This window comes from Vulpes vulpes, chromosome 10 (assembly GCF_048418805.1).
Source record: "Vulpes vulpes isolate BD-2025 chromosome 10, VulVul3, whole genome shotgun sequence".
Taxonomy (NCBI): Eukaryota; Metazoa; Chordata; class Mammalia; order Carnivora; family Canidae; genus Vulpes; species Vulpes vulpes.
This window is the reverse complement of record NC_132789.1, coordinates 43,799,966-43,826,198: the sequence shown is the minus strand read 5'-3', so window position 1 is coordinate 43,826,198 and position 26,233 is coordinate 43,799,966. Positions and strand designations below refer to the sequence as shown.

The following is a 26,233-nucleotide window of genomic DNA, read 5'->3' as shown; positions in this document are numbered from 1 at the left end:
AGCTTCTACTCATCCTTCTCTATTTAAACATCCCCTCCTCAGAGCAGCCTGCCCTGATACCTCTCCCAGCGCTGGGTCCCAGTTACCCTCACTATCATGGAATTTCCACTCATAGCCCTTTCCGTGTTTTGTGACCATGTATTTGTGTGTTCACACGCTTAATGTCTTTCCCCACCACTAGACTAGAAGTCTCACGAGGAAAAAATATCATGTGTCTGAAGCCCCTGCACCCCCAGCTCCTGGCCCAGCAGGTGCTCCAGGAGCGGCTGGACGCCCCCACTCCGGGTGGCGGTGGTTCTCACCGAGTTGGCAGGCCTGGGCCCCTCCTGACACAGAAGCCAGTTTCTGACCCTGCTCGCCATCTTCCCTGGAGCACTACGCCCCCCTCGTGCTGGTTCCCTGGAGAGCACCATGGAGCCTCCAGCGTGTCTGTGTAGACGCTGCCTGGACGCCTCCGCGCAGGCATGGTCTAGACAACAGTTTGTCGGGAGCAGCTGCAGCACAGACAATGAGTGGGCTCGGCCTGACCCCACCCACCCCACTCAGGATTCAGCTCAAGCAAATGGCTCGGGAACTGCTCCAAAATGTAGGCTGACAGAAGGATGGGAGCAGACAGGCAGGGAGAGGGAGAGATGCTGGCAGGGGAAGCGGTAGCGAGGCTGTCTCCCTTCCTGAACACGCAGGGCTGGGGGAGCAAAGGAAGCAGAGTGAAGAGGCAGGCCTGGCAAGTGGAAGCTGCTACAGGCTCGCCAGAGGTGTGAGCAGAGACAAACCCCCAGGGGACAGGCCCTCCTGCCCCCCACCCCCTGCTGACGCACACGGAGGGGATGCCCCACCCTCAAACCATCCTGGTGGGTCCCCTTCCAGAGACACACCTGTAAGTGGTCCCCTAGTGCTCCCACAGGGGAGGCTGCTTGGAGGGATCCCGGCCTCATGGTGAGACCTGCCAAGGAAAAGGTCTGGCTACCCTGGTCTAGGAGGCCTTGGGGCCAGGCCCCTCCAAACACACTGGTCCTCAGGCTGAGATGAAGGGCCCTGGCCCAGTCTGGCTACAGGGCAGCCATGTGCCTGGGTGTTTCCTGGGCCTCCAGCTCAGCTCTGCAGGAACTCAGCCATCCTGGCTTGGAAGTCTCTGGAGCTTTAATCTGTCAACTACTCCGTGTGCTACCCTCCTAAGTTAGCACCAGCTCCCTTAGAACCTGCACTCACCAGGAAGCTCAGTGAGGCAACAATAGGGGTGAAGGGAGGAGGCTAGAACCAGCCTGGCGCCCCCCCCGCCCCCCATCTGCCAGCTGTGGGCCTCCATCCTCAAAGCTGAGGGTTCACTTGCTGGGCCCAGCTGGGGAGTGAGTCAAGGGCCTGGGCGCTGGAGGGCCAAAGCTCTGTGACAGCCACCGTGCCTGCCCAGAGGAGGGGGATGCCTGCCGTACTGTCAATTTGGGGTTAAGGTCACTTCAACCCAAAGCTGCTGGGCGATAGGAGCCCAGCTTTGCCAGATGGCAATGAAGGCTGGGCTGTTAGCAACACATAAGTTTCCAAGGCCTGTGATGCCTAATCCAGGGGTGCAGTGTGGCATGTACAGCACAGCTGGGCAGGGGAGGGCCACGCAGGACATGGTTCAACATGGTGGACGTACGTCAACCACGGAAGGAGGTGGGCAGCAAAGAGAGATGGTGCCGGGCCCCCAGCCCCACCCCGCCCAGCTCGGCCTTCCCTCTGATCCACCCCCTACAAAGCAGCTGGACCCTGGCCGGACCAAGGAGAGGCCCATAGCTGGCACCCAGGAGTATCTCCTCCACAGAGGTACCCGACGCCCCGGGCAAGGACACACATGCGGAGCCAGAGCGAGCCTCCCACCTCCATAGGCACGAGGGGCCGTGATGGAACCAGCCCTCTGTGCAGAAAGTTCTGCACTCAACCCCACCTGGGCTTCCTGCTGCAACCTCCGGGGTCCTGGAGAGGTGGGTGACCCTGTACACCGAACCAGGGAAGGCAGGGGGCAAGGTCAGTCTGCGCAAGGAGCCAGCAGCAGACCCCGGCCCGGTGCGCTGCTTGCTGTGTGTGTCTGCATGCGTACAATGACAGTGGCAGCTGGTAGCCACAAGGCGTCAGCAGCTTCCAATGGAGCCAAAGGACTGTGTCTACACTGCAGGGTCAGGCTGAGCCGATTGGGTCAAGATTCAAGCTGGCCCTGTCAGCAGCCCCAGCACCCACCCCCATGTTTCCTGGCTCTGTCAAGACAAAATAAAACCAACCAACCAACCAACAAAAAGTCCCCAAGTGGTGCAGACTCTGTCTTGTGGACTTTACCTCTGGCCGGGCCTCCTGAAGGCAGGGACCCTGCACCTCTGCTCAGCTCACATGCACCTGGAAGTGAGCACGGAGCTCCCCCCATCTCTGGCCTCGACATGAGGGGCCACACGCGTGGCCACACGTGTGTCCAGACCCACACCAGACCCCAGGAGGGAGCAAAGAGTCTCGGCTGAGAGGACACTGGACACTAAGGGAGCACAATGATATGGTTAGAAGAACTGGCCTCGGGCTTCTTCACAGCGCAACATAGACAAAACCGTTTGTACGACACTTGGGAGTACAGGAGCAGGGGCCCCCGGCCGTCCTGCGCTGGCCCTGTCACCTTCAGCCTGAAGGGATCACCATCTTGATCCACATAACCCACGCTGGCTGGGAACCTCTGAGTCAGAGCAAGCGTTCTGGAGCAAGCCAGTCCCGGTTCCAAGGCCAGCACCGTCACTTGGTGGTGATAAGATCTCGGGCAAGTTCCTTGTTCAGCATCTACAGAATACAGAGCACAACACCTACCTTCCGAGGCTGGGCCAAGGATGAAGTAATGACCCACGCAGAGCACCTACCGGCACACGTAAGCACTTGGTAGCTCATGCTACTACCAGCTTAATTAAACGCAGCAGCTATTTCTGCTGCCCACAGGGAAGGGGACTGTTACTCACTAGGCACTAAGGGGGGTGGGGGGAGGCAGACCAAAGAGGGCACCTGAACCTGCCACTGGGCTCTGGGCCTGGAGGCCAGGGGGCTCTGATGGCCAGCTTCAGCGACAAGCTCGGCTCAGTGTGGGGAGGGGAGGCGGCCCAGAGGGCTAGCCAGCGGGGCTGGGGAGGAGGGGGGGAGGGGGTACGGGGCGGCAGGAGAGGGCAGACGCACCCAGCATCTCACGCTCTTGCTCTGCTCACAGGTCTGGGGGAAAGCAGAGGCTGGAGCACCAGCTGGCAGCTATCGACCTGGGCCACAGCAAGGGACTGCCCGGGAGCCCGAGATGAAGACCTGGTGCCTCTAGGCCGGCATGTGCACTTGACAAAATGATTGAATTGTCTAATTAAAGGATCTGTGGAACTCACTGTATCGATAGCTCGATTTTTTTTTTTTTAAAAGCACATTGTGGCCTTAACCAAATGGTCCAAGTTACTATCACCAATAACAGAACTGACATCATATTACGCTGGATAGAACACTGACTTACGTTATTTGGCCCCAAGTACAGCCCGACTGTGGTCCTGAGACGAACACAAACTGAGGAACACAAAACAGGCCTGTACCCTTCAAACCAATAGAGACGGATGAAGACTGAGGAGCCAGTCCAGATTAATGGAGATCAAAGACGTAAGACAAGCAAATGCCGCGTGTGATCGTGGGGTGGGGGAGGCATAAAGGATATGGCTGGGCAGCTGACAAAATCTAGATACAGACCGTACGGATGTTACATTTCCTGGATTTGAAAACTGCACTGTGGCTACGTGGGGAGCAGCTGCTTGCTCTTAGGTGACAGGTGCTGAAGGGTTTGGGGGTGAAGGGTCACGATGCCTGCAATGGACTCAGGTCAGACGGGAGAAAGTGCAAGCTGCTGGGGAGAGCAGCTCCAAGGCCCTGGAGGAGTCACGGATTCAAAGGGACTCCTTGCGGGCGCCAGTGCACAGTGGCAGGATGGGGGGGGGGCTCATCCTTGTTGGGCGGAGCCAGGCCCACAGGACAGCAGTTGGGTCCTGAATGCCACCCCCCACCCCACAGGGGGCTGGAGAGCATCCGTGCAATGCCCAGGTCTGCCACCTGGTGGCGTCTTTCTGCAGCTCCCGTTCCAAGGGTTCTCCCTGACTCAGGTGTGTGGGGGCGACCTCGCTCTCCCTGGTTGATGGGGAAGGATGCAGGGCCACAGGACCACTCCGTAGAAGCCCCCAGCTCAGCTACCTTGGTAACTGGGGCCTGGACCTTGCACTTTCTCCTCTGCTCCGGGACCTGGGCCTGCAGTGGCTCCATCTGTCTCCGCGGTGGGGGTGCCTTTCTGGTCTACAGGGGGAAGCCCTAACCCCTCCGGGAGCCGGGCCGGACCCAGGCTACCTGTCCAGCCTCACCAAGTGACACAGTTCCCGGAGTGTGCCGGGAACACACTTGCCCTGCCCCCGCTCCTGGCTGGCTCATCTTCTTCCTCAGTCCTCACTGCAGCAAGGCCTTTCCTCCTCCAGCAGCCGGGACACCTGCGTGTACCTCTGTCCCCTCCCGTTGTCCCTGTCCGGGAACCACTGCTTTATCTGACTTCCCCAACGCCAAGGGAGCAACTCCAATTCACAGCTGCTTCCCTGCACCCTGCCCAGGGCCTGGCACACTGCTGAAGGGGAAGACCGAGTGTAGAACTGTTTATTAGGTACCCAGAATGCATTAAAGCCATACCGGCGGGGCGCCTGGGTGGCTCAGTCAGTTAAATGTCTGCCTTCAGCTCGGGTGCTCAGGTCATGATGTCACAGTCCTGGGAACCAGCCTGCTTCTCCCTCTCCCTCTGCGCACCCCACCCCCTCGGGTGCACAGTCTCTCTCCCCTTGTCAACTAAATAAAATCTTAAAAAAAAAAAAAAAAAAGAAGCCATATTGGGGCAGGGGACGGAGATCACCCAGGTAGAGGCCAGGGTTGGAGTGGGGTCCAGAAGGAAGGAGGGATGGACTACCACCAGCTCATGGCAGGAGACATAGTCCGGGATCAGAGAGACAGGAGATCACAGCTATAGGTCACTGGGCTGCAAGAATGCTGGGAATCATATGTCCAGGCAAAGTCCCATGTCAGAAATGCTGGGATGCCTGGGGCAGGGAGGGTTCCAGGCTGGCTGATCGCCAGGTGTTGTGTTTAGACAGTGTCTGCTGCCAGAGAGCAGCCTCCACGGAGGAGTGACTCTCATTCACAGTGCGCCTGAGGCTTGGGCCCAACCTCTCACTGGCAAAGGGGCAGGCTGGCCCCCTTTTGGCTGAATCTGGCAAAAAGATCTGCTTTCCTGCAGCAAGATGTGGGCACATGTGAATGATGGCGTGGCCTGCCCCCTCACGCCAGCGACGGGTCCTCTGGGTCACTCCAGGCTCATAGTGGGAAGGTCCTTCTACTGGTCAGATATAGTCCCAGCACTCCTGCTGCCCCCAGAGAAGAGGGGCTCTGGCTCAATTCCGAACGCTATCTGACTACCCCTGGAAAGAAGCGCCAAGGCCTGAAGTGAGCAGTGTGAAATCTGAATACATGACCCAACTGAGATCAGCTTTGTAGACCAGACCCCTCCATACTAGAGGTCTGCCAATTCCCCCGAAGATTCCCTAGACTCATTCCTGAACGGTGAATTTTGGACTCAGAGCCCCCAGAGGAGGCCCTGAGGCTTTTGCACACAGCTCTCTCGCTTACAAGGCACTTTCCAGGGGCACCTGGGTGGCTCAGTCAGCTGGGCATCTGCCTTTGGCTCAGGTCATGATCTCGGGGTCCTGGGATGGAGCCCCAGCATCAGACTCCTGGCTCAGCACGGAGTCTCCTTCTCCCTCCCCCTCTGCCATTCCCCCTGCTTGAGCTCATCGGCTTGATCTCTCTGTCAAATAAACAAATAAAATCTAAAACAAAGCACTTTCCAAGACATGATTGTAACTGATCCCCCTACCCTCACCCCACCGCTACCACTACCAAACATAGCATTTTCTAGAAAAAGAAACTGAGACTCGAAGATACTGAGAACTGCCTAAAGTTACCTGACCAGTTGCACAAAGAGGGGGGATGTGGACACAGGTTTCCCATATTTTTTCTACTTGACCACACTGCTTCGACTGCTCCTTCCCACCTGATGATGGCTACGGTCCTAGGAAAGTCAACCGCAGAGAGGACCCTCTGAATTTCCTTATAAGCAATCATTCTCCTGGAATCGAGGAGCTGCTTCAGCCCCCAAGCAGGTCTCTTTGGAGAGAGGGGCCGACTTGAGGCGGGGTCACTGACATATCCTGCCACCACCCAAGTTAGTGACCCAGTGACTCACATGCAGGTGTTTCTGACAGTGCTCCCACCTTCCCTATAGACCTGCTCTCCAACCACAAAGTCAAGTCAGGGAGCCACGAGGGATTAGCAGCCCAGGGAACCAAGTGTTTCAGACCACAGACCGGTGACCCAGATGCCAGTTGGGAGAGCAGGATGGATTTGGAGGTCAAGGAGGTCTGGGTTCAAAGTCCAGCTTCTATCACTCACTTGCTCTGCTTCCCTGAACGAGTCACCTACCCTCTGTGAGAGCGAAGCCTAGGCACCCTGGCCAGCTTACCAGGCCCAGAGGAGGCTGCCTGAGGCCTGTTCTCTTCTACTCCTGCCAGCTGGAGGGAAGGGGGCTGTTTGTCAGCTTTTCCTTTTAGTTTTCATGACAACCACCCCCAAAGTAGGCCCGAACCTTGTCCCTGGGAGCCTGAAGGCTATAAGGAGCCTCTCCAGGAGCCCACTAGAAGCCATTTGCTTCTGAGCTCAGGATAGAGCTGGGGGATGGGGAGGCGGATTAGTAATCCCTTGGCTTCAGCCAGGACTCCCTGATGACAAAGATTCATGCATGCGCTGTCATCTTCACTGTTCCAAAACAGTGTGATGATTTTGCTCATTTTTAAAATGCAGGATATGTATAGCTCCAATTTGTCAAGAATACATAACATCACATCATTCCCTAAACGTCGTGCTTTACTGCCTCGGGGGTACCGAGTGAAGCGGCTGCTTCTAACCGAGCCAGCATTGCCCAGGGTGAACCCCACCCCCTGGAGCCCTTCTGCGCTCAGGCATGTGGGAGAGTACCTGCAGCAGCCAGAGAGGAAGTGACTCAGCCCAGTGGGAAGTGGGAGGGGCGGTCAGAGAGAGGGCCCTGGGCCCAGCCTGCTCCCCCTCAGCACATCCGCCCCAGACCCGTCCTCTGTCCCCGCCTCTCCCCAGCAGGCCTACAGTGTGGCCAGCACAGCAGTCCTGGGGGCCCCAGGGGCTCTGTGACCCCAAGGCTCGGCTCGCGGGAAGCCCAGCGCGTCTGCAGTTCGGAGGTCTAGCTCTGGTCTCCTTTAGGAGGCAAGATTCACATACAAGGAGATTATGTAATCAGTGATGTCCCTCTTCACCCCGCTGCCCTAAGGAAGTCCCCACAGGGCTCCTCTGTGGCCTCCATGTGGCTTGTGGGGGAGGGGCAGGGGAGGGGGGGAGAGCCTGGAGGCCAGAGGCCCCTGGCCAGAAGCATGTGTTCCCCAGTGGCTCTGGGAGAGAGGGCTCCAGGGTTGTGCACAGAGGTGGGCCCGGGGCCCCTCTGGAGAAAAGACAAGTGGAAGAGAAACCAGTCCCTGCAGATGAGACGAAGGGCTTCACCAGCAGCTCCTCTGAAAGCCACCAGAGCAGAATCCAGGGCAGCAGCGCCAGCCCCGCCACCAGCTCACCCCTCCCAAAGGCCTCCGGAAGCAGCTGATGTGACAACAAATAATCCGTCACTGTGTGTGGGTGTCAGAGGAGGAAGGGACAGACTTAATAGCTCTTTCTTGGGCCATGCTGCTCTGGTATCTCCCATCCAGAGAAGGAGCCTAGGGATGCAGCCAAGCACCCTGGCCTGGGAGAGATTCCTGGTGGCCCCGCAGCTCTGTGGGGGTGGGGGGTGGGGGGGGCCTCTGCCTCGTGCAGTGAGCCCAGACCAAGTCACCAACAGCCCTCCCCGGTCATGCCAGCCTGCCCTGCTCTAAGGGGACCCCCCCCCAATCAAACCATCAGTGACTGCCTTGCGCAGTGACTCAGCCAGGGAACCAGGCCTGCTGCAGAGTCCCACATGGGGATCGGGTTCTTGCCGCCCACGATGGCCCAAATCACGCAAGGAGAAAAGAGCAAGTAACTGAAGAAAGGCTGGCGGAGTGTGAGAGCCGTGTTTGTATCCACCGTGCAACCTGAACACGTTTCTCCGGCCGCTCACCTAGTGGGGAGGGACTGCGCGGCCCCACGCGGGGTTCCCTGAGGACTGCTGGGAGCCTGCGTGGGGGAGGCGCTAGACAAATGCTGAGTTTCCTTCCTTCCACCCCAGATTTCCAGAGCGACAGACAGGAAAGCCTGAGCCAGGCCCAGGTACATGTGATTCCTCTCGCTTTATACTGTTGTTGTTGTCGTCATTGTTGCTTTGCAGGGAGCGGGTGTGCAGAGGGAGATGGAGAATCTTAAGCAGGCCCCATGCCCAGCCCGGAGCTCAATTTCATGACCCTTGAGACCATGACCTGAGCCGAAGTCAAGAGTCGGATGCTTAACCGACTGAGCCACCCAGGCACCCCTCTCTTTTTATACTGTTTTTAACAGCAAAAATCACTATACCACCATCCCGTAAGAAAGGTAAAAGGTAATTTTTTTAAAAGATTTTATTAAAAAAAAAAAAGATTTTATTTATACACGAGAGACACAGAGAGAGAGACAGAGACACAGGCAGAGGGAGAAGCAGGCTCCATGCAGGGAGCCCGATGTGGGACTCGATCCCGGGTCTTCAGGACCATGCCCTGGGCTGAAGGCAGGGGCTCAACTGTGGAGCCACCCAGGAATCCCAAGAAAGGTAATTTGGACTGGGGTCAGCAAACTGCCTTTCCTTAACTGCCTCTATAAGAAATTAAATTCAATTAAATTTCACAATTTTGACAATGAACAATACAGTTCACAAAGGCTGCTGGCTGGGGCTGCTCGGAGAGACAGGACTGCAGACGCTGATGGCAGGCACGGCAGGCACAGAGCCCCTCGGGGAGCCATTCAGAGGGTAGGCCTACACCAGGATCTCACCTGTTCTGAGCCTCCAAGAGGCCAGTCAGGGCCAATGCTGAGGTCCACGAGCCACCAACGACAGACACTCGGGGCATGCAAAAGCATGCTCATCACATGCCTGTGTCTCTTGAGAGGGTTAGCTCCTAGGAGCAAGGCCTGGGCCTGGGCCATTTCAGAATCCCCTGCACAGGCTTGGCAGGTATGCAGAAAGTATCTGTTGAGAGCTACCAAAAGCCAATAAAGTAAAAGAAAACACAGGCCTCGAGCCCAGCCCTTCATTTCTAGGGACTTACCCGACACATATACCCACACAAGTTCACAAAGATAAATGTGCTCAACAAGGGTCCCTGTAGAACCATGTGTAGCCGCAAAAAACCACAAAAGATAAAACCTCAAAAATCAAAACTCTCTCTCTCTCACACACACACACAGATATCCAGAGAGGAAACACTCTAAATGTCCACCAAGAAAGGACTGGTTCACTACATCACGTTCCATCCCATGGAATACTGTGCAGCCTAGAATTTGAGGTCAGCACCTATGACAAAGATGCCTAGGATATATTACGGTTAAAAAAAAAAAAAGCAAACCAGTACTATTTGTATAATATGATCCCATTTGGGTAAAGGAAAAAAGACAATACACACCCTCAAATAGGCAAAGGAAATTTCTAGAAGAAACTCAACGGTGGATACCTCCAGGCAGGATGCGGGGCCCAAGGAGGGGAGGGAGAGTTTTATTTTATATTCTTCTAAAATTTTTTTTTTTTTTTTTTTTTTTTTTTTATTTATGATAGTCACACAGAGAGAGAGAGAGAGAGGCAGAGACACAGGCGGAGGGAGAAGCAGGCTCCATGCACAGGGAGCCCGATGTGGGATTCGATCCCGGGTCTCCAGGATCGCGCCGTGGGCCAAAGGCAGGCGCCAAACCGCTGCGCCACCCAGGGATCCCTTATATTCTTCTATATGCTTAACTATCTCACCATACACTACTATAACAATACACATTTTTTTAAATCTAAAATTTAAAAAAAAAAAAATAAAATAAAATAAAAATTTTTTTAACCCACTAGAATTGTTAAGAGTAGTAACGGGCTCAAGGGAAGACTCAGGTGAGGGAGCACGACACGAGACACGTGTGGAAGTGGAGGTGTCCCGAGTGTCCCAGCCTGGCCACCTCTGCGAGGCTGCGTCAGCAGAGTCTGGCAAAGGGACAAGACCACCGCTCCTGGTCCTCCTAGGCTGTCTCAGGGAGCTCGCAGACATGCCTATAAGGAACCTCCTGCTTGCCAGCAGGTACCCACATAGGCTGGGGGGACCACCAAAACGTTCACCCTGGAGACCTGGAAGCTGGCTCTGGACACCTCTTTCAGAACACGCACAGACCCGCTAGCAAAGAGGTTACAGGACCTGGATCCTGACAGTACACCAGGCACTAGGCTGGACCTGCCACAGACAATAGCACCTGCTGTCTCACCCCATTACTATCTGAGGGGCAAGGAGCATTGTGTTCATTTTACAGAGGCGACAAGATGAAGACAGGCAGTGACTTGCTCAAGGTCACTCAGCTAGCGAGTGGCGGACGTGGGTTGAAGCCAGGTATGATCGGAGCTTAGGCCCTTCACTTCTAGGTCTTATGGCTGAAGGTCTCCTTCCCCACTACCCACAGGGCAGGAGGGCGGGGGACCTGCCTCCCAGAAGCGGCAGTTCCATTCTTCTGGCAATGAAGGGACTGCTTCAGCTTTGCCAAAGACCCTTCCAGCTCCACAACGCCGTGAGTCCAAGATTCCATGTGGGCTGGACTCCTCGGGGCCAGAGCTGGCCCAGCATGAACGGCATGACCCGGACTCCAGAGTGACACAAGTGTAGGCTGGAAGTCTGGCTCTGCTCCTGCTGGTTGTGAAGCAGCGGGCAGGTTACATAGCCCCTCTGGGCCTGGGGGTCCTCCTCTATAAAACAGAGGCAGCCCTGAGAACTCCTTCAATTCTGAGAAATATTCAGCATGTACTGCGCAGTACTTAGCAAAGGACCTGGAAGGTGGTGGTAATCTGCCTTTTCTGGCTGGTTTCCTTCCTGTTCCTTCAGGAGGGACGTTGGGAGAGCGGTCAGGAGAGAACGCACCCTGTAGAACTCACTCCCTACACGTAACTCCAGGAGCTCCAAACCTACTGCAAAAAGTAGCTGGACTCTTCCTCTCTGGAGCTGGAAGATGCCAGAAACGGGGTTCCAAAAGCTCCTCAGGATTTTGGGCTAGCTGGCCAGTCCTAAGGTCTCCCAAGGACCCAAGCTTCTCCTAGAAGTACCTGCTGTTCCCTCATCACACCCCAAACTAGCTCTGGCCCAAATCCAAAGACAAATGACATGACAGGCCCATCAGTCCTGCTCTTGCCAATCTCCGCTACAATGTCGAGGCCCCCTTTCCTTCCTCCTGGTTGCTTGGGTCACAGACTTCTCAAAAGCTAAACATCTTCTCTTTTGCCAAGTAGGTGGCAGTCTGTAAACATACTTAGAGGGGATGGCTTCATTCTGAATGACAAGAGCCCTTCTCAGTTTTCTCTGGGGCTTTCCAACAAACAGTTCCTCTGAAATCGTCAGGTCTGTGTATTACTGGGCTGTGTGAGCTCTGGGGAGCCTGAACTCATTCCCAGGGCAGACTGCCATGAAGAGGATGCCCACCACGGGGCTGTGGCCTCTTCAGGGGTCAGGGGTCCTCAGTGCCCCCTCAGGAAGGGGCACCTCAACCCAAAAGGATACCTTTGTTTGCTGGAGCAAAATCAGAGTGCTCCAGGTTACTAAAAGGGGACTTATAAATTCTTTAACAAGTAAAAATAATAAAATGTACTCTCTTTGAAGCAGCAGCCTCTCTTCTAGAATCCAGCAGATTCCCAAAGATCCCTAAGGTGGGCAAAATCATACGCATGCAGATGGTCACTACAGCTCTGTTTGGAGAGCAAAAGACAGAATGACCGAAGTTCATTCGAAGTTCATTCAGAGCTTGCTGAATAAATCATACACGCTCATAATGAAAAATGACCCAAACATCCACGGGCCAGAATGGAATCACCTCTAGGGCAGTAAGTAAATCAGAGTAAGCAGTACCATCCTCTCCCCTCCCAGATCTTATTACTGATCCTGGGAGGATATGCAGGGTTGCTGTGGGTCCTGGGCCACCCACAAGGCTCCAGTCTCACCTGAGCAGGTGCAGGAGGAAGAAATGCTCTTGTTTCAGGCCACTTTCTCTTCTACCTTCTTTACCCCACAAACCCAAGGACAAATCCTGTGAAAATCTCCGCAAGTTCCAAAGGGCTTGTTTGGAACCCCATCCCCCAGCACATCCTCTCCACAGCAAGTCAGATTCCGGTCTAGCTCTGTATTCCCACTGGGCTCGAGGGGACAAAGCCATGGGGGCAGCTCCTTCTCACCTCTCTGGTGGCTCTGAGTCCTAGCTGGCCTCTGGCAGACACCTCTCCTTGAGAAGAGGGATGAAGTGCCAACCCACCTTAGGAAGTCAGCTCAATCTCAAGTTCTCCTCTCAGATAAGATCTCCAGGGAGCACTGGGACAGCCCTCTCTCCCTCCCCTGAGGGTGAGCTGCCCTCCAGGACCCCATCAGCTCCAGCAGCGTGGAGGAGAGCCGCTCTGTAGGGCCGTCTGAAGACTGCAGAAATCATAGGAGCTTTCCAGTTGAGTTTCTGAAGCAGTGCACAAGGTCACCTTCCTGGGCAAATCTGGGCAGAGGACAGGTGAGGGAAGGGAAGCTGCCTTTCCCCCAGGTGCTGACTCAGGCATCTGGGAGGGAAGCCTGGCCCGAAGCTGGACAGGGTGCCACAGACTCAGTAATTGATCCTCTCCCGTGAGACGCGCTCAGGTCTTACTGAATGGAGCCGGCAGATGTGACTGGCCACTGTCTTCTAAGCCACCCTACCTCTGCACTGTCATTCGCTGTCACCCAAACCAGAAACCTCCCGGTCACCTGCCATCGCTGCTCCTCCATCAACCATCACTTCCAAATGTTGCCGGAGTCCAGCTGATTCCTCCCCAAGCAGCTCCGATCTCCACCCTTCCTCTCCATCCCAACGGCCTCTGCCCTGACCCAGGCCTGTTCTAGCATTCGCTCTGATTATCACAACAGCCTCCCACTGGACTCCAGACTCACTCTCTCTAGCCCACCCTTCCCCTGCAGCTAGAGGGCTCTTGGGAAGATGCAGATCTTCTCAAGATGCAGAATGAGAAGTTCAAGCATCTTAGACTGGCACCTGCCTCCCCAGCACATCATGCGGCCAGGTCCCTTCACTCTGTGCTAGAGCCCCTGTGGCTCCTAAAGCTGCACACACACCAGCACGCACCCAGGCCTGTGCCAGGCTGCTCCCCTGCCTGGGGTGCCTTGGGGGCGCTCGGAAAACTCTACTCACTCTTTGGGAGCCAGTTAAGCTCTAAGTACCCTCCAAAGTTCTCCCCAATCTGCTCCTCCCTCTTGGCCCCACTACCTGCTACGCGGACTTCTGCAAGAGACTTGCCAAACTTTGCAAGTGTTAAGTGGTTAGGAGGCTGCTTCATCCCTGCTGGACCACAAGTTCCTCTGGGGCAGGGGCTGCCTCCCCGTTCTCCTTCTGCCTCTGGCACCCAGCACACCCCCAGCCACAGATGGGGGCTCATGTGTGTGCAACGCGGGGCTCCGGATCTCGAGCTACTACACACATCAATGTGTGTGATGCTTCTCGATGATACTGATTCAAACACCAGGCAAGGGTCACTAATAGGGGACATACACAGAAGAAACTCAATACCTTCTCTCTTGTGAATACTTTAAAATATGATTTTTTTTTTCTCAGCACTCCTTCTATTTAAAAAAAAAAAATGGTTCTTTTAAAGAGCTGAGCTGAATCATCCACATGGCTCCCATACAGACTGGGTAAACTCCCCACAGATTTCCTTTTCAGAAAGAATACAATAAAATGCTGTGATCTTGTGATCCCTCAGGACACTTCTCTGACAGCTCAATGGGATGCAGTTCCAGTTGAGACTAATTGCTTCAGGTCTTTCTTGGAAGTTCTTTCTTACAGTCTGTAATAACACTTAGCAAGTGTTTCTTGCTCAGTGTGTGCTAGATGTTCAACCTGCAGCATCTTGCTCAATCCTCCCCACTGCCCTTCTAGGGAGGGACCTTACTGGCCCCACTTTACAGAGGAGAAAGCTGGGCATGGAGAGAAGTCACTCTAGTGACCAGTGGGGCTGGGACTGGAACTCAGACGTGTCTTACTGCAGAGCCAGACAGGCTCTTAATGACAAGTCTGCTGCCTTCCCAGGTTGAATGAAGGACATGGGGGAGCAAGCGCAGCACCCCCGAAGACAAGCCTGCTGAGAGGGTAGCAGCCTTACCTCCCCAGCTGCTCAAGTGACCTGCGACCCCAGGAAGAGAGAGGCATGCACACCAAGCACTTCTGTGTTAGGCTGAGGAGCTCAGAGCCACGCAGGGAGCTCGACACCTGCCACCCTTTGCATACGGTGCTTGCTCAGCAAAGGTCCACCACCTTGGCACCAACTCTCCCCGCTCAGGGGCCCGCAGTGGCCTCTTGAGAGGACTCCAGTCCTTTAGCTCCCCCCTCCTCTTCCCTCCTCTGCTGGAGTTGACTCCAGATGGAACATTTGAAAATACGGATCCAGTCATATCACTCCTCTGCTTGAAAACCTTTTCACTGCCCTTGGCATAAAGTCCTAACTTGTTAACGCGGCATTTCCTCATCAGCCTAGATTGTCTTACCTTGCACCAGGCTGACTTGCATACCACCACACAGTACAGTCTGAGGTTTCTGGAATAAACTACGGGTGTACTCAGGGGTGCCTGGTCAGCTCTGTCGGTGGAGCCCACAACTGTTGATCTTGGAGTCCTGAGTTTGAGCCCCATACTGGGTGCAGAGATTACTTACATAAAACTAATTAAAACTTTCAATCTAAAAAACAAACTATGCGTGTAGTTGTCTCTAAGCAGAACACCTTACCCCTTCATTCCTATTGGCTAAGCCTTCCCCTCCTTCTAGACACAGCTCCAGCGTCATCACTCTTGCCAAGCCTTCCCAGGACCCCCCCCCGCCCCCCGCACCCAGGCTGGGCTCCCACAGCCCTCTGTGCCTGCTGCTTCTAGCTTTTTTAGCTTCCTTACACCTTATTTCCACTACTTGTTTATAGGTCAGTCTCCTTTAAGCAGACCACAGGCTTCTTGAAATAAGAATAATAGGGATCTCTGGGCGGCTCAGCGGTTTAGCACCTGCCTTCAGTCCAGGCCCTGATCCTGGAGACCCAGGATCGAGTTCCGCGTCGGGCTCCCTGCAAGGAGCCTGCATCTCCCTCTGCCTGTGTCTCTGCCCCCCCCCCCATGTCTATCATGAATAAATAAATAAAATCATTAAAAAAATAATAGCTAACATGTATCATGTGACCGACATGGTTCTGTGTGTTTGGAATGTATTAACTTTTTTTTTTTTTTTAAGATTTTATTTTAAAGTGATCTCTACATCCAGTGTGGGGCTTGAACTCACAACCCTGAGATCAGGAGCCATGAGCTCAGGGTGCCTCGATGAAGCATCTGCCTTCGGCTCAGGTCACGATCCCAGGGTCCTGGGATGGAGCCCCTTGCATGGGACTCCCTGCTCAGCGTGGCAGCCTGCTTCTCCCTGTCCCTCCACCTGCCGCTCCCCCTACTTGCTCACACACATTCTCTCTTTCAAATAAAATAAAATCATTAAAAAAAAAAAACAACTCTTTAAAAAAAAAGAGTTGCAAGCTCCACTGACCAAGCCAGCCAGGCACCCCTACCTGTATTAACCTACTCTTCCGCAAAAACTCTTGTGTTATTACCCCCGTTTGACCCATGAGGACGCGGCGGCACAGAGAGGTCCTACCAGGCGCCTACTGTCACACAGCTAGAAGGCTGCAGCGCCAGGATCTGAACTCAGGGAGTCAAGGCTCCAAAATCCACTCTTCAGCACCGTAGCAGGGGGTACCTGCCTCTCCAGGCGAGGACACCGTTGCTGTCATGTGCGGGAATGAATGAATAAATGAGGCCTACCTCCACAAACCACCGGCCTGGCAGGGGGGTCCGGGGCCCTGCAGCGGCTCACCGGCACTGTTTACAAACAGGGTTCCATGTGGCCTTACAATGGCAGACGCTGCTCCCCCTTCCCTCCTGCACAACCACGCCAGGGGGGAAAGAAATGTGCGCAGCCCCGAGCGCCTACCTTCTTCCCCACGGCTCTCGCCGCCGCCCAGCGAAGCCAACCGGGTTCTCCCGTGACTTAGAGCAAAGTCTATCCCGCCGCCAAAGGGCAGCTGTCATCTCTCTTCCTTCCGCCAACAAACGGGCATCGAACCTCGGGAGTGGGGGGTTGGCAGCGGCTGCGGCGGCGGGGATGGGAGAGATGGGAGACGCCAAGCTCTCACCTGCCGGCCCCACGGGGTGGCCCAGCCAGCGGCGCGGAGATGGGCGGGCCCGGGCGGGCTCGGCAAGTGAGGCTGCCCCCGCGGCGTGGCCCCTCCCGGCCCCGGCCGCACCTGAGCGCCTCCCCCATGCCAGGTGCCCCCGGCGACCGCGGGAAGCCCCGGGAGCCCCGGGGTGTCTTCTGGGGGAAACCCGGCTGAGCCCGAAGGCCGAGCCCTGGCGCACCTGCCGAGCGGCCCCGGGCGAGGCTGGCAGGCGGCACCCGGGTCCCCGCGGCCCGAGACGCGCAGCCCCAGCAGACCGGGCGGCGCTCGGGCTGCCCCGGGGCCCCCGCCCGCCCCGCGACCCCCGCCCTCACCTTCCCCCGGTGCTCAGCGCTGCTCGCCCATAGTCCGTAGCCCGGAGCCGGGACTGCTCGGCGCTCCGTCCCGGGGGGGCCGGGGCCGGGCCGGGGGCGTGGGAGCCGCTCACCGCCGCCTCCCAGCGCAGCCGCCGGAGCCGCCGCCGCCGCCGCCTCCCTCCATGGCTGCGGCGCCGCCACCTGACAACGGAAGTGACGCACCGCCCCCTCCTCTCGGGCCGGAGCCGCAGCCCCACCCCTCGCCGCGGGCCCCGCCCCCTCGCCCGGGGCTGCGGCCTCCGGATTGGGGCGCCATCTTGAGGCCGGGCGGAAGCCTTCGGGCGGGAGGCCGGAATCCGGAGCGCCGATTGGCTTGGGGCGGGGCCTGGGCCAAACACTGCGAAACGATTGGAGGTCGAGACCCTGGGGGGGCGGTACTCACCGCTCATCTGTGTCTGCCGCGAGGCTGGGACGCACACACCGCCCCCGCCCAGACTCCGCGGGACCTCGCGCGCCCTACGCCCGCCCCGCCGGCCTGGGAGAAGCCTCCCGCTGTTGGCGGGTCGGCCGGTTGCGGCGTATTTGTTAGAAAAGTGGCTCCTCCTCGATCCCCATTTCTCGGTTTCTGGAGCTCTGGGCGGAAAGCGCTGCAGCTGGGGGTCAATAAAGCGACAGGGATTCCTGTCCCAGCCCCTCACAGTGTGTTTCGCGCTGGACCCCTCTCGCCCGTGTAGCGACCCCGCTTCCACTCGAAGATCCCTGCAGCCTCGCCCGAGGAGGTTTACAGTCGGGAGGTCCCATTAACGATTCCAGCCCTGTAACCTCTCAGCCCCTCCTGCGGCAGTTTCGGTCCCTTTCTCCTCCTCCTCCTCCAGCAACCACGCCCTCCATGAATCAGCTTCTTGCACCAGCAGATGAGCCCTTTAAAGGGATTGCATCAGGCGGGTGACTCACTGGGGCCCTCTGAGCCTGGCTTCCCTCCTCTGGCATCCAGAAGCAGCTAGAAGGGCTCGGTGGCAGCGGCGCCGGTGACCGTGGCCCCACTCCTTTGTCTCGGGGTGTGCGCCAGTGTGCGGGCCGCGTGCGACTGTAACTCTCGGGTGTCCTTCCAGCTGCCGCCTGCGTCACGCGGTATCCGAGTGTGGGCGCCCGTCCCCGAGCCTCTGTGCGCTGCTGGGTTTTCCTAGGGGCGTGTGGCCCGGTGCTTCCGTGTCTGTGCACTTGTCATCCCCACGCAGGCAGTGCCAGGGCAGGAGGATGGGTGTGAGTTAAGTCTGGCTGCCTCCTCCCGTGTCCACCTCTTTGTCTCTCTGAATGCCTGGTGGGTGAGCTGCTAAGTGACTTCAGGAATCAGAACGGCTCCCTGCTGTTGTGTCACATGCTGCGTTCCGCACTCGAGAGGCCTCAGTGTTGGGAGTCTGTTTGCAGAAGCAGCAGCCGACAGAGCTCTGAGAGGGGAGGTGTCCTCTCCTGAGACACACAGCCAGTGACCGCGGGGCTGCGATCTGAACCAAGTCTGGCAGATGCCAGGAAGGTTAGATCTGAGTCCTTGCTGTGTCTCTCACAAGCCGAGTGGCTCTGAGTAAGTTCCCTGACCTGGCCATTGGGTCAAAATAGGGATCCCTTTTTGGGATCACTGCGAGGACCCCGTGGGGATGCAAACAGCTTCTCGAAGGCCGGCCAGACAGAGTGCTCACTTGCACTCTTGTTCAGGGCTTCAGGAAAGCTCGGCGCTGGAAGGCAGGGACAAAGCAACCAGGCCGCGCGGCCCCCCAGCTTCTGTCTCTGACAAAGGGAAAAGCCTAGGGATTCCGGAAGCCCCGACGCTGCCAGGAACGGGTTTTGGGTTTTCCAGAGCTCTCTAATTGTCAGCTAGATGAATCACTTGGAGCTGACACCACCATCCCCGGCCCCCAGACACTTTTAGTTGCTTCACAATATAGGATTTTAACAAAGAAGAGGAGGAGGGAGAAAAAGAGGGGAGAAGAGGTAATGAATAGAAACAAAAGGTGCCAGCCAGAGGAAGTGGAAGACTGTCGTCCTGACACCAACCCGAGGAGACTGGCTGCACCGCACACACACACACACGCGCACACACACACACACACACACGCGCGCGCTTGCGCACACACGGTGACACATGTTCCTGCTGCCGGCTGGCTCTCCAACTTCGGGCACCCTGGCAGATGGCACTGCCATAACAAAGTGACGCCTGTCACAACAGCAGGGATGCTTGCTTGATGAGGTCTAGGCAGATCCACCTGTCACAGAAGGAGAGGGAGAAACCTTCAGCCCTGAGTTGCTTCCTCCGGCGTCTGTAACCAGCACGCGGGCCTTCCTGCTGCCTCTGGCTTCTCCTTGTGGCCAAGCCCCTGGCCCGGCACGGCCAAGTTTTGGGTGCCAGCCCCACACCCAGGGGTACCGCCACCGAGATGCGCCGCTGTGGGGCGTCGGGAGCACTGGGAAGCAGGGCAGTGCAGTCGCAAAGGTTTGAGTCCTGCACACTTGGGTTCAGATCCTTACTGCGCTGTCCCCTCCCTGGCTCCTGGGTCTTGAGGTCTTGAGCAAGTCACTTAGCCTCTCTGGGCCTGGTGGCCCCTGTAACATGAGGCTCCCTTCCCTTTCTCCTTTCCTTCCCCTTCCCCTCCCCTCCTCTCCCTTTCCCCTTCCCTTCCCTTCCCCTCCCTTTTTACTTCCCCTCCCCTTCCCTCCCATTCCCCTTCCCTTCCCTTTCTCCTTCCCCTCTCTTTCTCCTTCCCTTTCCCTCCCCTCCCCTCCCCTTCCCTTCCCCTTCTGTTTCCTCAGCTGTAGAATGTGGAGTTAGATTGGATCAGTGGTTCCCAATCTTCTCCCTGTCAAAGCTTCTCTTAGTATTTCCCTCCACACAAGCCTCGTGTTTGGTAAGATTTTGTCTCCCATACAACCTACATCAAGTCATTTCTTCCTTTTTATTGACTATAAGCCTCGTTTTATTGATGCTAGGGCTTGCGATAGGAGCAAGCCAGCATGACCTCTGACGGCTCTGCTAGTGTAATTCCAGCCCGAGGCAGAGGACACACCGGCTTGGTCACCCTTCACGTGCGTTGCCGTGTGCGGTTTCTCTGGGTCCTTTCTGCAACATTGACGGGAGCTCAAGGGACCTCAGCTGCCCTTGGGCAGGGGCCCTTCAACTGGGAATGCCAGACTAGAACTCCGCGGGCTGGATGCTCTTGTCCCTGTCCCCCAGGGAGCTCTGAACTTGGAGCTGTGCACCCACCCTGGCTGTCCTCTCGCCTGAGTGAAAGACACCCCCTGCGCTCTACTCTCTAGGAGGGCAGGCCAAGATGGGACCCACCGGGGCCACCTGAGCCATCAGAATTTCTGGGGGCTCTCTTATCAACAGGGCCACCCATGTCGGCATACACTTGTGCTTGAGCAAAGGCCACGGCCACGAGCAGCAAAACCCCACGTCCAGCGGGGCGTTAACATTTGGAAATATGTTTTTGGGCAGCCTGGGTGGCTCAGCGATTTAGCACCACCTTTGGCCCAGTGTGTGATCCTGGGATGGAGTCCCATGTCAGGCTCCCTGCATGGAGCCTGCTTCTGCCTGTGTCTGTTCCTCTATGTGTATGTGTGTGTGTGTCTCATGAATAAATAAATAAATAGAAAATTTTTTTAAAGGAAATGTTTTCATCTTTCCCTGGGTGTCCCTCCCTTCCCTTATGCGGACAGTCAGGTTACTCTGCCTTTGCGACTTTGACTTTGGGAAATAAACCATACAGCAGAACACAGAGCTCATTTTTAGCTTCTGAATTCCAAAAAGCCTAGTCTTCAGGGAGGAATGGAAAGAATTTCTGTGCACCTACAAATTGAGAAAACTGTGCCACAAGGGGGATCCGGGAGACTGAGACTTGGGGTGGGGGAATGGGGTGGTCCCTGAGAATAGATGGGCTTCTCCTCAGCCTGGGGGCTAGAGGGGGTCAGCCGGGTCTCGGGCCTGGGCAGCACCAGGGCTGGGCTCCTGCCCCAGGGGTGCCAGCAAGTAACAAAACCCTGTGAAGAAACAGCTGCATGCTGCATTTGGGCGCACACGGCCTAACCAGGCCAGGAGCCAAAGAGTTTCCTGGGCCAAATACGGGCTGGAAAAGTAGGCTAAACATCTGAACGCCGAGAGGGGCGTGGGTTACTCCTGCAGAGGTGTCAGGTCAGGACACCTCAGCGGCAGCCTGGGCAGGCTGACCACAAAAGGCCAGACCACCAGGCGACCACCTTCCCCACGCAGGCCCCCTGGAAGGGATATGCGCTAGAATCTAGGGAAGGGGCGAGCTCCGCATGGGCAGCATTGAGTTTCCGCTACTCTGGCTGAATGGGCTGAAGCAGGAGCTCGGTGGAGTTACGACGAATTCAAGTTCTATTTCTCATGCACTGGAAACTGGGACCAGCTACACTCCTCATCCTCAAGGCCTGGTATCGTTTGCCCCAGCCCCATCCCCTTCCCTAGCCTCATCTGCCTCTCTCCCCTCCCATGGTCACAGTGGTCCACCCCCAGGGCTCCCACCCCAGGACCTTTGCACTGGCAGTTTCTTTTTGCCTTCTCTTGGCTCTTTAAACGGCAGCCTCCTCCTCGGTTTACATTTTGCTTCTTCAGACCACACTTTCCAGAATAAAACCACCTCTGTGTTCTCTCTCAGGTACCTTGTTTATTTCCTTCACGACATCTGGAAGAATTACCTTTTTTTTTTTTTCCACTTAAAAAAAAAAATTGTCCGTTTCCCCCCGTGAAACGCCAGCTTCGCACGGGCAGGACTCTGGTCCATCCAGATGTTCTGGGACTAGAGATGCATAGTGGAGTGGACGGTGGGCAGCAGTTGGGGAAATCGGCTCGCCCCCGGCTGGTGGGCGCTGTGCGCCCCCACTCTTCCTGGGCCCCGGCAGCCTGTGCCAGCAATCTAGGACCAGGTGCCAAAAGACCTGATCTCTAGGGCTTGAAGATTTGGCTGCGCTCTATGCCGGGGGTTCACCGTCAGTGTGTCTCAGGCGGCCTGTCTTCCCTCCTCCTACTCCATCCTTCCGATGCGTCACGTAGGGAGGACTGTGGGCCTGTGGGGCCTGCCGCGCGGTGCTTATGGAATCAGGACTCGGTGCTGGGGTCTCAGCCGTCCACGCTAGCCTGACGGCTTCCCTCCCCGGGCGGGGGCGGGGTTCCCTCCCCGGCCGGGGGCGGGGTTCCCTCCTGCTCCACTGAGGCTGCAGAAGCCGCTGGCACACCATTGACAGGAGCTGAACCTCTGCTTCAGCTCCAGACCAAACCCCCAGCATAAGCCCTCTGCAAGTTCGGAAACATCTGCAGGCAGTAGGGGGGGGAACGCCTGCAGTGGGTGCCGCTGTGGGACTCACTCCAGACAGGGTGGCCCTCCCTGCCTCTTGCAAGTGTGCCGACCTCTCCACGGCGGGGACCTCTTTTCCGTGTCTGCCCTCTGGTCTCTCTGAGCGGCCGTCACCTTGTGGTGTCGCTGCCCTGAACTGTGGCTGTCAGAGGGGCCTGGAAATTCCAGACTTGGTTTGTTTTTTTTTTCATACTTGTTTTCACCCCGCGAGGACCCACTGTTCTCTCCTAAAGGCAAAGGCCAAGTCTCAGGGACTTTGGGGACCTCTAGGCCGGGACATCAGCAGCATACAACAGAATCGTGGGGTGTGGGAGGGTGCATGGGGGTTAGCGAGGCAGGTTCCTGGGGTGATTCTGCATCACATCTAGGGAAGGGGGAGCCAGCAAAGAGGCGCTTCCAGACACATCCTGGTTGGTTCTGATGAGGTGGCCCAAGGACAACACTCGGACAAAGACCAGGAGGGAAGGTGACCTTTTGGGCAGCTGGTGCCCAAGCGGACAATCCTCTCAAGTCTCCCCGGAGAGGTGAAAGGCCTGCCTTACTCAGGACTCTAGGGCGGCAATTCTCAGGCTGGATTTCAGCTCGTTGGTCCTTGACCACCTCCTCTGCTAGACCGTAAGCCCCCCTCCGAAGGGACCAATCTAACTCGACAGCATGTGCTCCGCAGGCCTGGCACACGGCCACCAGGCCACTGCTCTGTGGATGTTCGAAGAGGGCACAGCCGCTTTCGTTGAGATGGTTGTTGCCCAAGGCAGGACTCGTATGGCAGCAAGGCAGCGATGACAGGGACTTGAGTCCTACCCCCGAGAGCCCCTTCTCTGAGGACCCCCAAACTCCTCAGAACCAAAGCCAGGTTTCTGGCTGTTGGGTGGCCCCCTGGAGGGCCCAGGATCAGCTCAAGCTCTCTGGTTCCGGAAAGAGCAGGGAGGCGAGCAGCCTCTTCACCAGGGAATCTGAACAGAAGGGCCACTTCCCATCCGGCCAGACTGATGCACTCACAATTCTCAAACTTTTGCTGCCTATTAGTATCACCTGAGAGACTTACGAGAATCCCAATGCCCAGGCGACACCCCATACCGATGAAATCTGAACGGCTGATGGCGGGGCAGGCAGACTGCAACGTGCGGCCAAGTCTGCGCACCACTGCGCTTCTGCGGAGGACCCACACGGAGCCCAGCACGCATCAGGGAAAGCATGAGGCATGGACTTGTTTGCATCCAAGTTTTATCAGAAAGCAAACACAATTAGAGACAGCACGACACTCCAGGGTGGCTTCAGTGGAGCACACTTAAAAAAAATTTTTTTTAAAGATTTTATTTATTTATTTAAGACGGAGAGAGAGACAGAGAGAAAGGGTACACAGAGGGAGAGGGAGAAGCAGACTCCCAGATGAGCAGGGAGCCCCAACGTGAGGCTTGATCCCAGGACCCCGGGGATCATGACCTGAGCTGAAGGCAGACGCTCAACCAACTGAGCCACCCAGGCACCCCACGCTGGATACACTTGATAATCCTCACTGGGAGAGGGCTGAAGACTATTTGGCAGAGTCCCTAAATCAGTAAATCAGATTCCGACGTAAACGATCAAGGCCACGGATAGGTAAGTAGGATCCCAGAGACAGTCTAGGAGATGGGACCCGGTGAAAGGCAGCTGTGACAGGGGGTGTCTGTGGGAGACACCGGTTTCTGGGCTGGCCCCGCTCACTCTCTCTCTGGGCTCAGAACAGGGAGGGTAGCAGGCAGTTGACTCAGTAGAACTCTGGGGAAACCTGTGCGGGGACAGGGGCTCGCTGGGGAAGAGGCTCATTTATACTTTTTGGAGGGAAATTCGCGCCGGCCTTGGCCCTTGCTGCCGAAGTTGCGCACCCGGTGGATGACCTGCAGCTGCTGCTCAATTGTCGCCGTGATGTTCACATCATCGGGGATGTGGACATAACGGACATTACGGCCCGTCACGAAGAGGTCGTCCAGCTCGACCTGGTGGCCCCAGCGGTCCGTGTAGGTGACGTTGGCCAGGCGGATGTTCATGAAGGCATCGACGTTGTCTATGCGGCCGCGGGCCACGCTCTCGTCCCGCAAGTCCACGGTGGTCACCTGGCCCTGAAGGCCCTGCAGCAGGATAATGAGGCTGTTCTCGGAGATGGTCCGCTCCTTCACGGAGTGGCTCACGGCCATTCTTCCACACCAAAGGGCCGGCAGCTGTGGGAGAAGGAGCACACAGATGGGGGCTGGAGCAGGTCGGGGGCAAGGGCCAAGTCACCTCCGCCAGGCTCTAGCACAGACTTCTCCAAGTCGGCCTACCTCCCCAGTTTCTGCGTCTGTAGAACACCCTTTGGTGCCAGCTGATTCGGGTACACATGGCACAGAATCCTTACGCTACGCGGCAAGGCAAGAATTATAGTCATTCTATAAATGAGGAAAACATGACCAAGAGATGTTAAGGGACTTGCCCATGGTCACACAGTTGACAAGTGGAGCTGCCGGGCTTCAAACCTACCGCTGCTACCCAACCCTCAACCCTCACTGCACAGTCAGAGTCACCTGGTGAGTTTCTACCCGCCGCCACCGCCCCCCCACCCCGCCCCAGAGGTTCTGATTCATTTGGTCAGGGGTGGGGCCCGGCTGCCTGACTTTCAGTTCCCCCAAGTAATTCTGATGTGTGTCCAAGTATGAGAACTGCCGCTCTACAGGGCGTAGCTTACACCCTGGCGACTCAAAGTCCGGTCCGAGGGGCAGCGCCTTCACCGGGGCACCTGTCAGGAATGCAGAATCTCGGCTCTCACCCTGCATGGGCCGCAGAATCTTGCACTTTATCGTGACCCCTGCATCAATCACTAGTTGCCCTCCGACCTTAGTGGGCCTTGGAATCACCGGAGCACCTGTCAAAGTGCAGGATGCTGGGCCTCCGACCCAGATGCAAACTTGGTAAGGGTGTGGTGGAGCCCAATCATGCTCGTCTCTAACGTGTTCTCTGTTAACACGGATACTGCTGGCCTAGGGCCCATGCTCCCAGGATGACTGGTTTACACCAGGCGGCTGTCATCCATGTAAGTGCAAATTCTGGTGAATTGAGAGAAACCCCCGTCACCACCCACCAGGGCAGCGTATCCAGCACACAGGTTTTGAGGGCAGAGAGAAATCGGTTGGACTCCTCACTCCACCCACAAAGTCGGCCAACTGCAGGACAGTTAGTTAACATCTCTGAACCGGTTTGCACGGACGGAGATCAAGAGAGTCTCCCCACACGCAATGCCCTCGCTTTCACTACCTCCCCGGGCTGCATCAAAACGACTGGTCCCGGAAGACCTCGCCCAGTCGCTGCGCAGGGCAGGGCGGCGTGAAGCCTGGGGCACCGCAGGGATCTCACCCCCGCTTCGCCCGAAGGCGCACCGGCCGAGGTCCGGGTCAGGGTTGCCCGGTGGCTGCACAGGGGCCCACCCGGCTTGAGGCCAGGCTGTGCCCCACTCCCCAGGAGGGTGGCCTGGGCGAGCTGCTCAGCTCCCTCAAGCCACGGGGAGGGGGGAGGACCCCGTGCTCCCAGGGCGGTGGGGGTGGACGCGGGGAGATGAGAAGGGGGAGGCCCCCATGCTCCGGGGGGTGGGGTGGGGCGGGGAGGGGGAGGCTCCCGTGCTCCCGGGAGGTGGGGTGGGGCGGGGAGGGGGAGGCTCCCGTGCTCCCGGGGGGTGGGGCGGGGAGGGGGAGGCCCCCGTGCTCCGGGGGGGTGGTGTGGGCGCGGGGAGACGGGCTTCCCCACACACCCGGCGCCCCGCGCGCGCCCCGCCGCTCTCCCGGACTCGGGGCTCCAGGACCCACCGGCACCGCAATCCCTCCGCTTCCCGGGCCGCCTCGCCGCCCGAGCTAGCAGCCGCCTGGCGAGGCCGCCAGCTGCTGGCCGCGGGCTCCGGAAGCCATGGCAACAGCTGCGCCGCGCAGGCCTCTCGGAGCACAGGGAGCGTGGCCGACGCAGGCCCGCGGCCGCCGCGGCGCGCCCGGAACTACAATCCCCAGAATGCCTCGCGGGCGGCGTGCTCACGCTCGGGCGAC

At 57.2% G+C, this 26,233-nt stretch overlaps 2 protein-coding genes and 1 long non-coding RNA gene across 5 annotated transcripts in view; 1 reads left to right on the top strand and 2 right to left on the bottom strand.

Moving 5' to 3' along the window:
- STK40 (serine/threonine kinase 40) overlaps positions 1–18,151 on the bottom strand; it is a 39,730-nt gene extending 21,579 nt beyond the window's left edge. Inside the window, exon 1 of one of the 2 annotated variants that reach the window (XM_025991741.2) lies at positions 17,267–18,151. In XM_025991741.2, the coding sequence (XP_025847526.1) occupies positions 17,267–17,273 (7 nt within the window). In that variant the 5' untranslated portion in view covers positions 17,274–18,151. Of the gene's footprint in view, positions 1–16,842; positions 17,023–17,266 lie in introns of those variants that run through there. The other variant, XM_025991742.2, reaches the window with a different exon arrangement.
- Positions 2,275–3,370, top strand: LOC112914676 (uncharacterized). Its single transcript, XR_003233914.2, has 2 exons — positions 2,275–2,878; positions 3,209–3,370. It is a non-coding gene; the product is annotated as an uncharacterized lncRNA (long non-coding RNA).
- Positions 18,152–23,488: 5,337 nt separating the features above from the next.
- On the bottom strand, positions 23,489–26,233 carry LSM10 (LSM10, U7 small nuclear RNA associated). Of its 2 annotated transcripts, XM_025991740.2 has the most exons (3): positions 26,003–26,171; positions 24,491–24,595; positions 23,489–24,388 (listed from the first exon to the last, which is right to left on the bottom strand). In XM_025991740.2, the coding sequence occupies exon 3, from the start codon at positions 24,362–24,364 to the stop codon at positions 23,993–23,995; it is 372 nt and encodes a 123-aa protein (XP_025847525.1). In that variant the 5' UTR covers positions 24,365–24,388; positions 24,491–24,595; positions 26,003–26,171; the 3' UTR covers positions 23,489–23,992. The 2 variants fall into 2 exon arrangements, with proteins under 2 accessions (XP_025847525.1, XP_025847524.1); XM_025991739.2 differs by lacking the exon at positions 24,491–24,595 and having other exon boundaries at positions 26,003–26,233.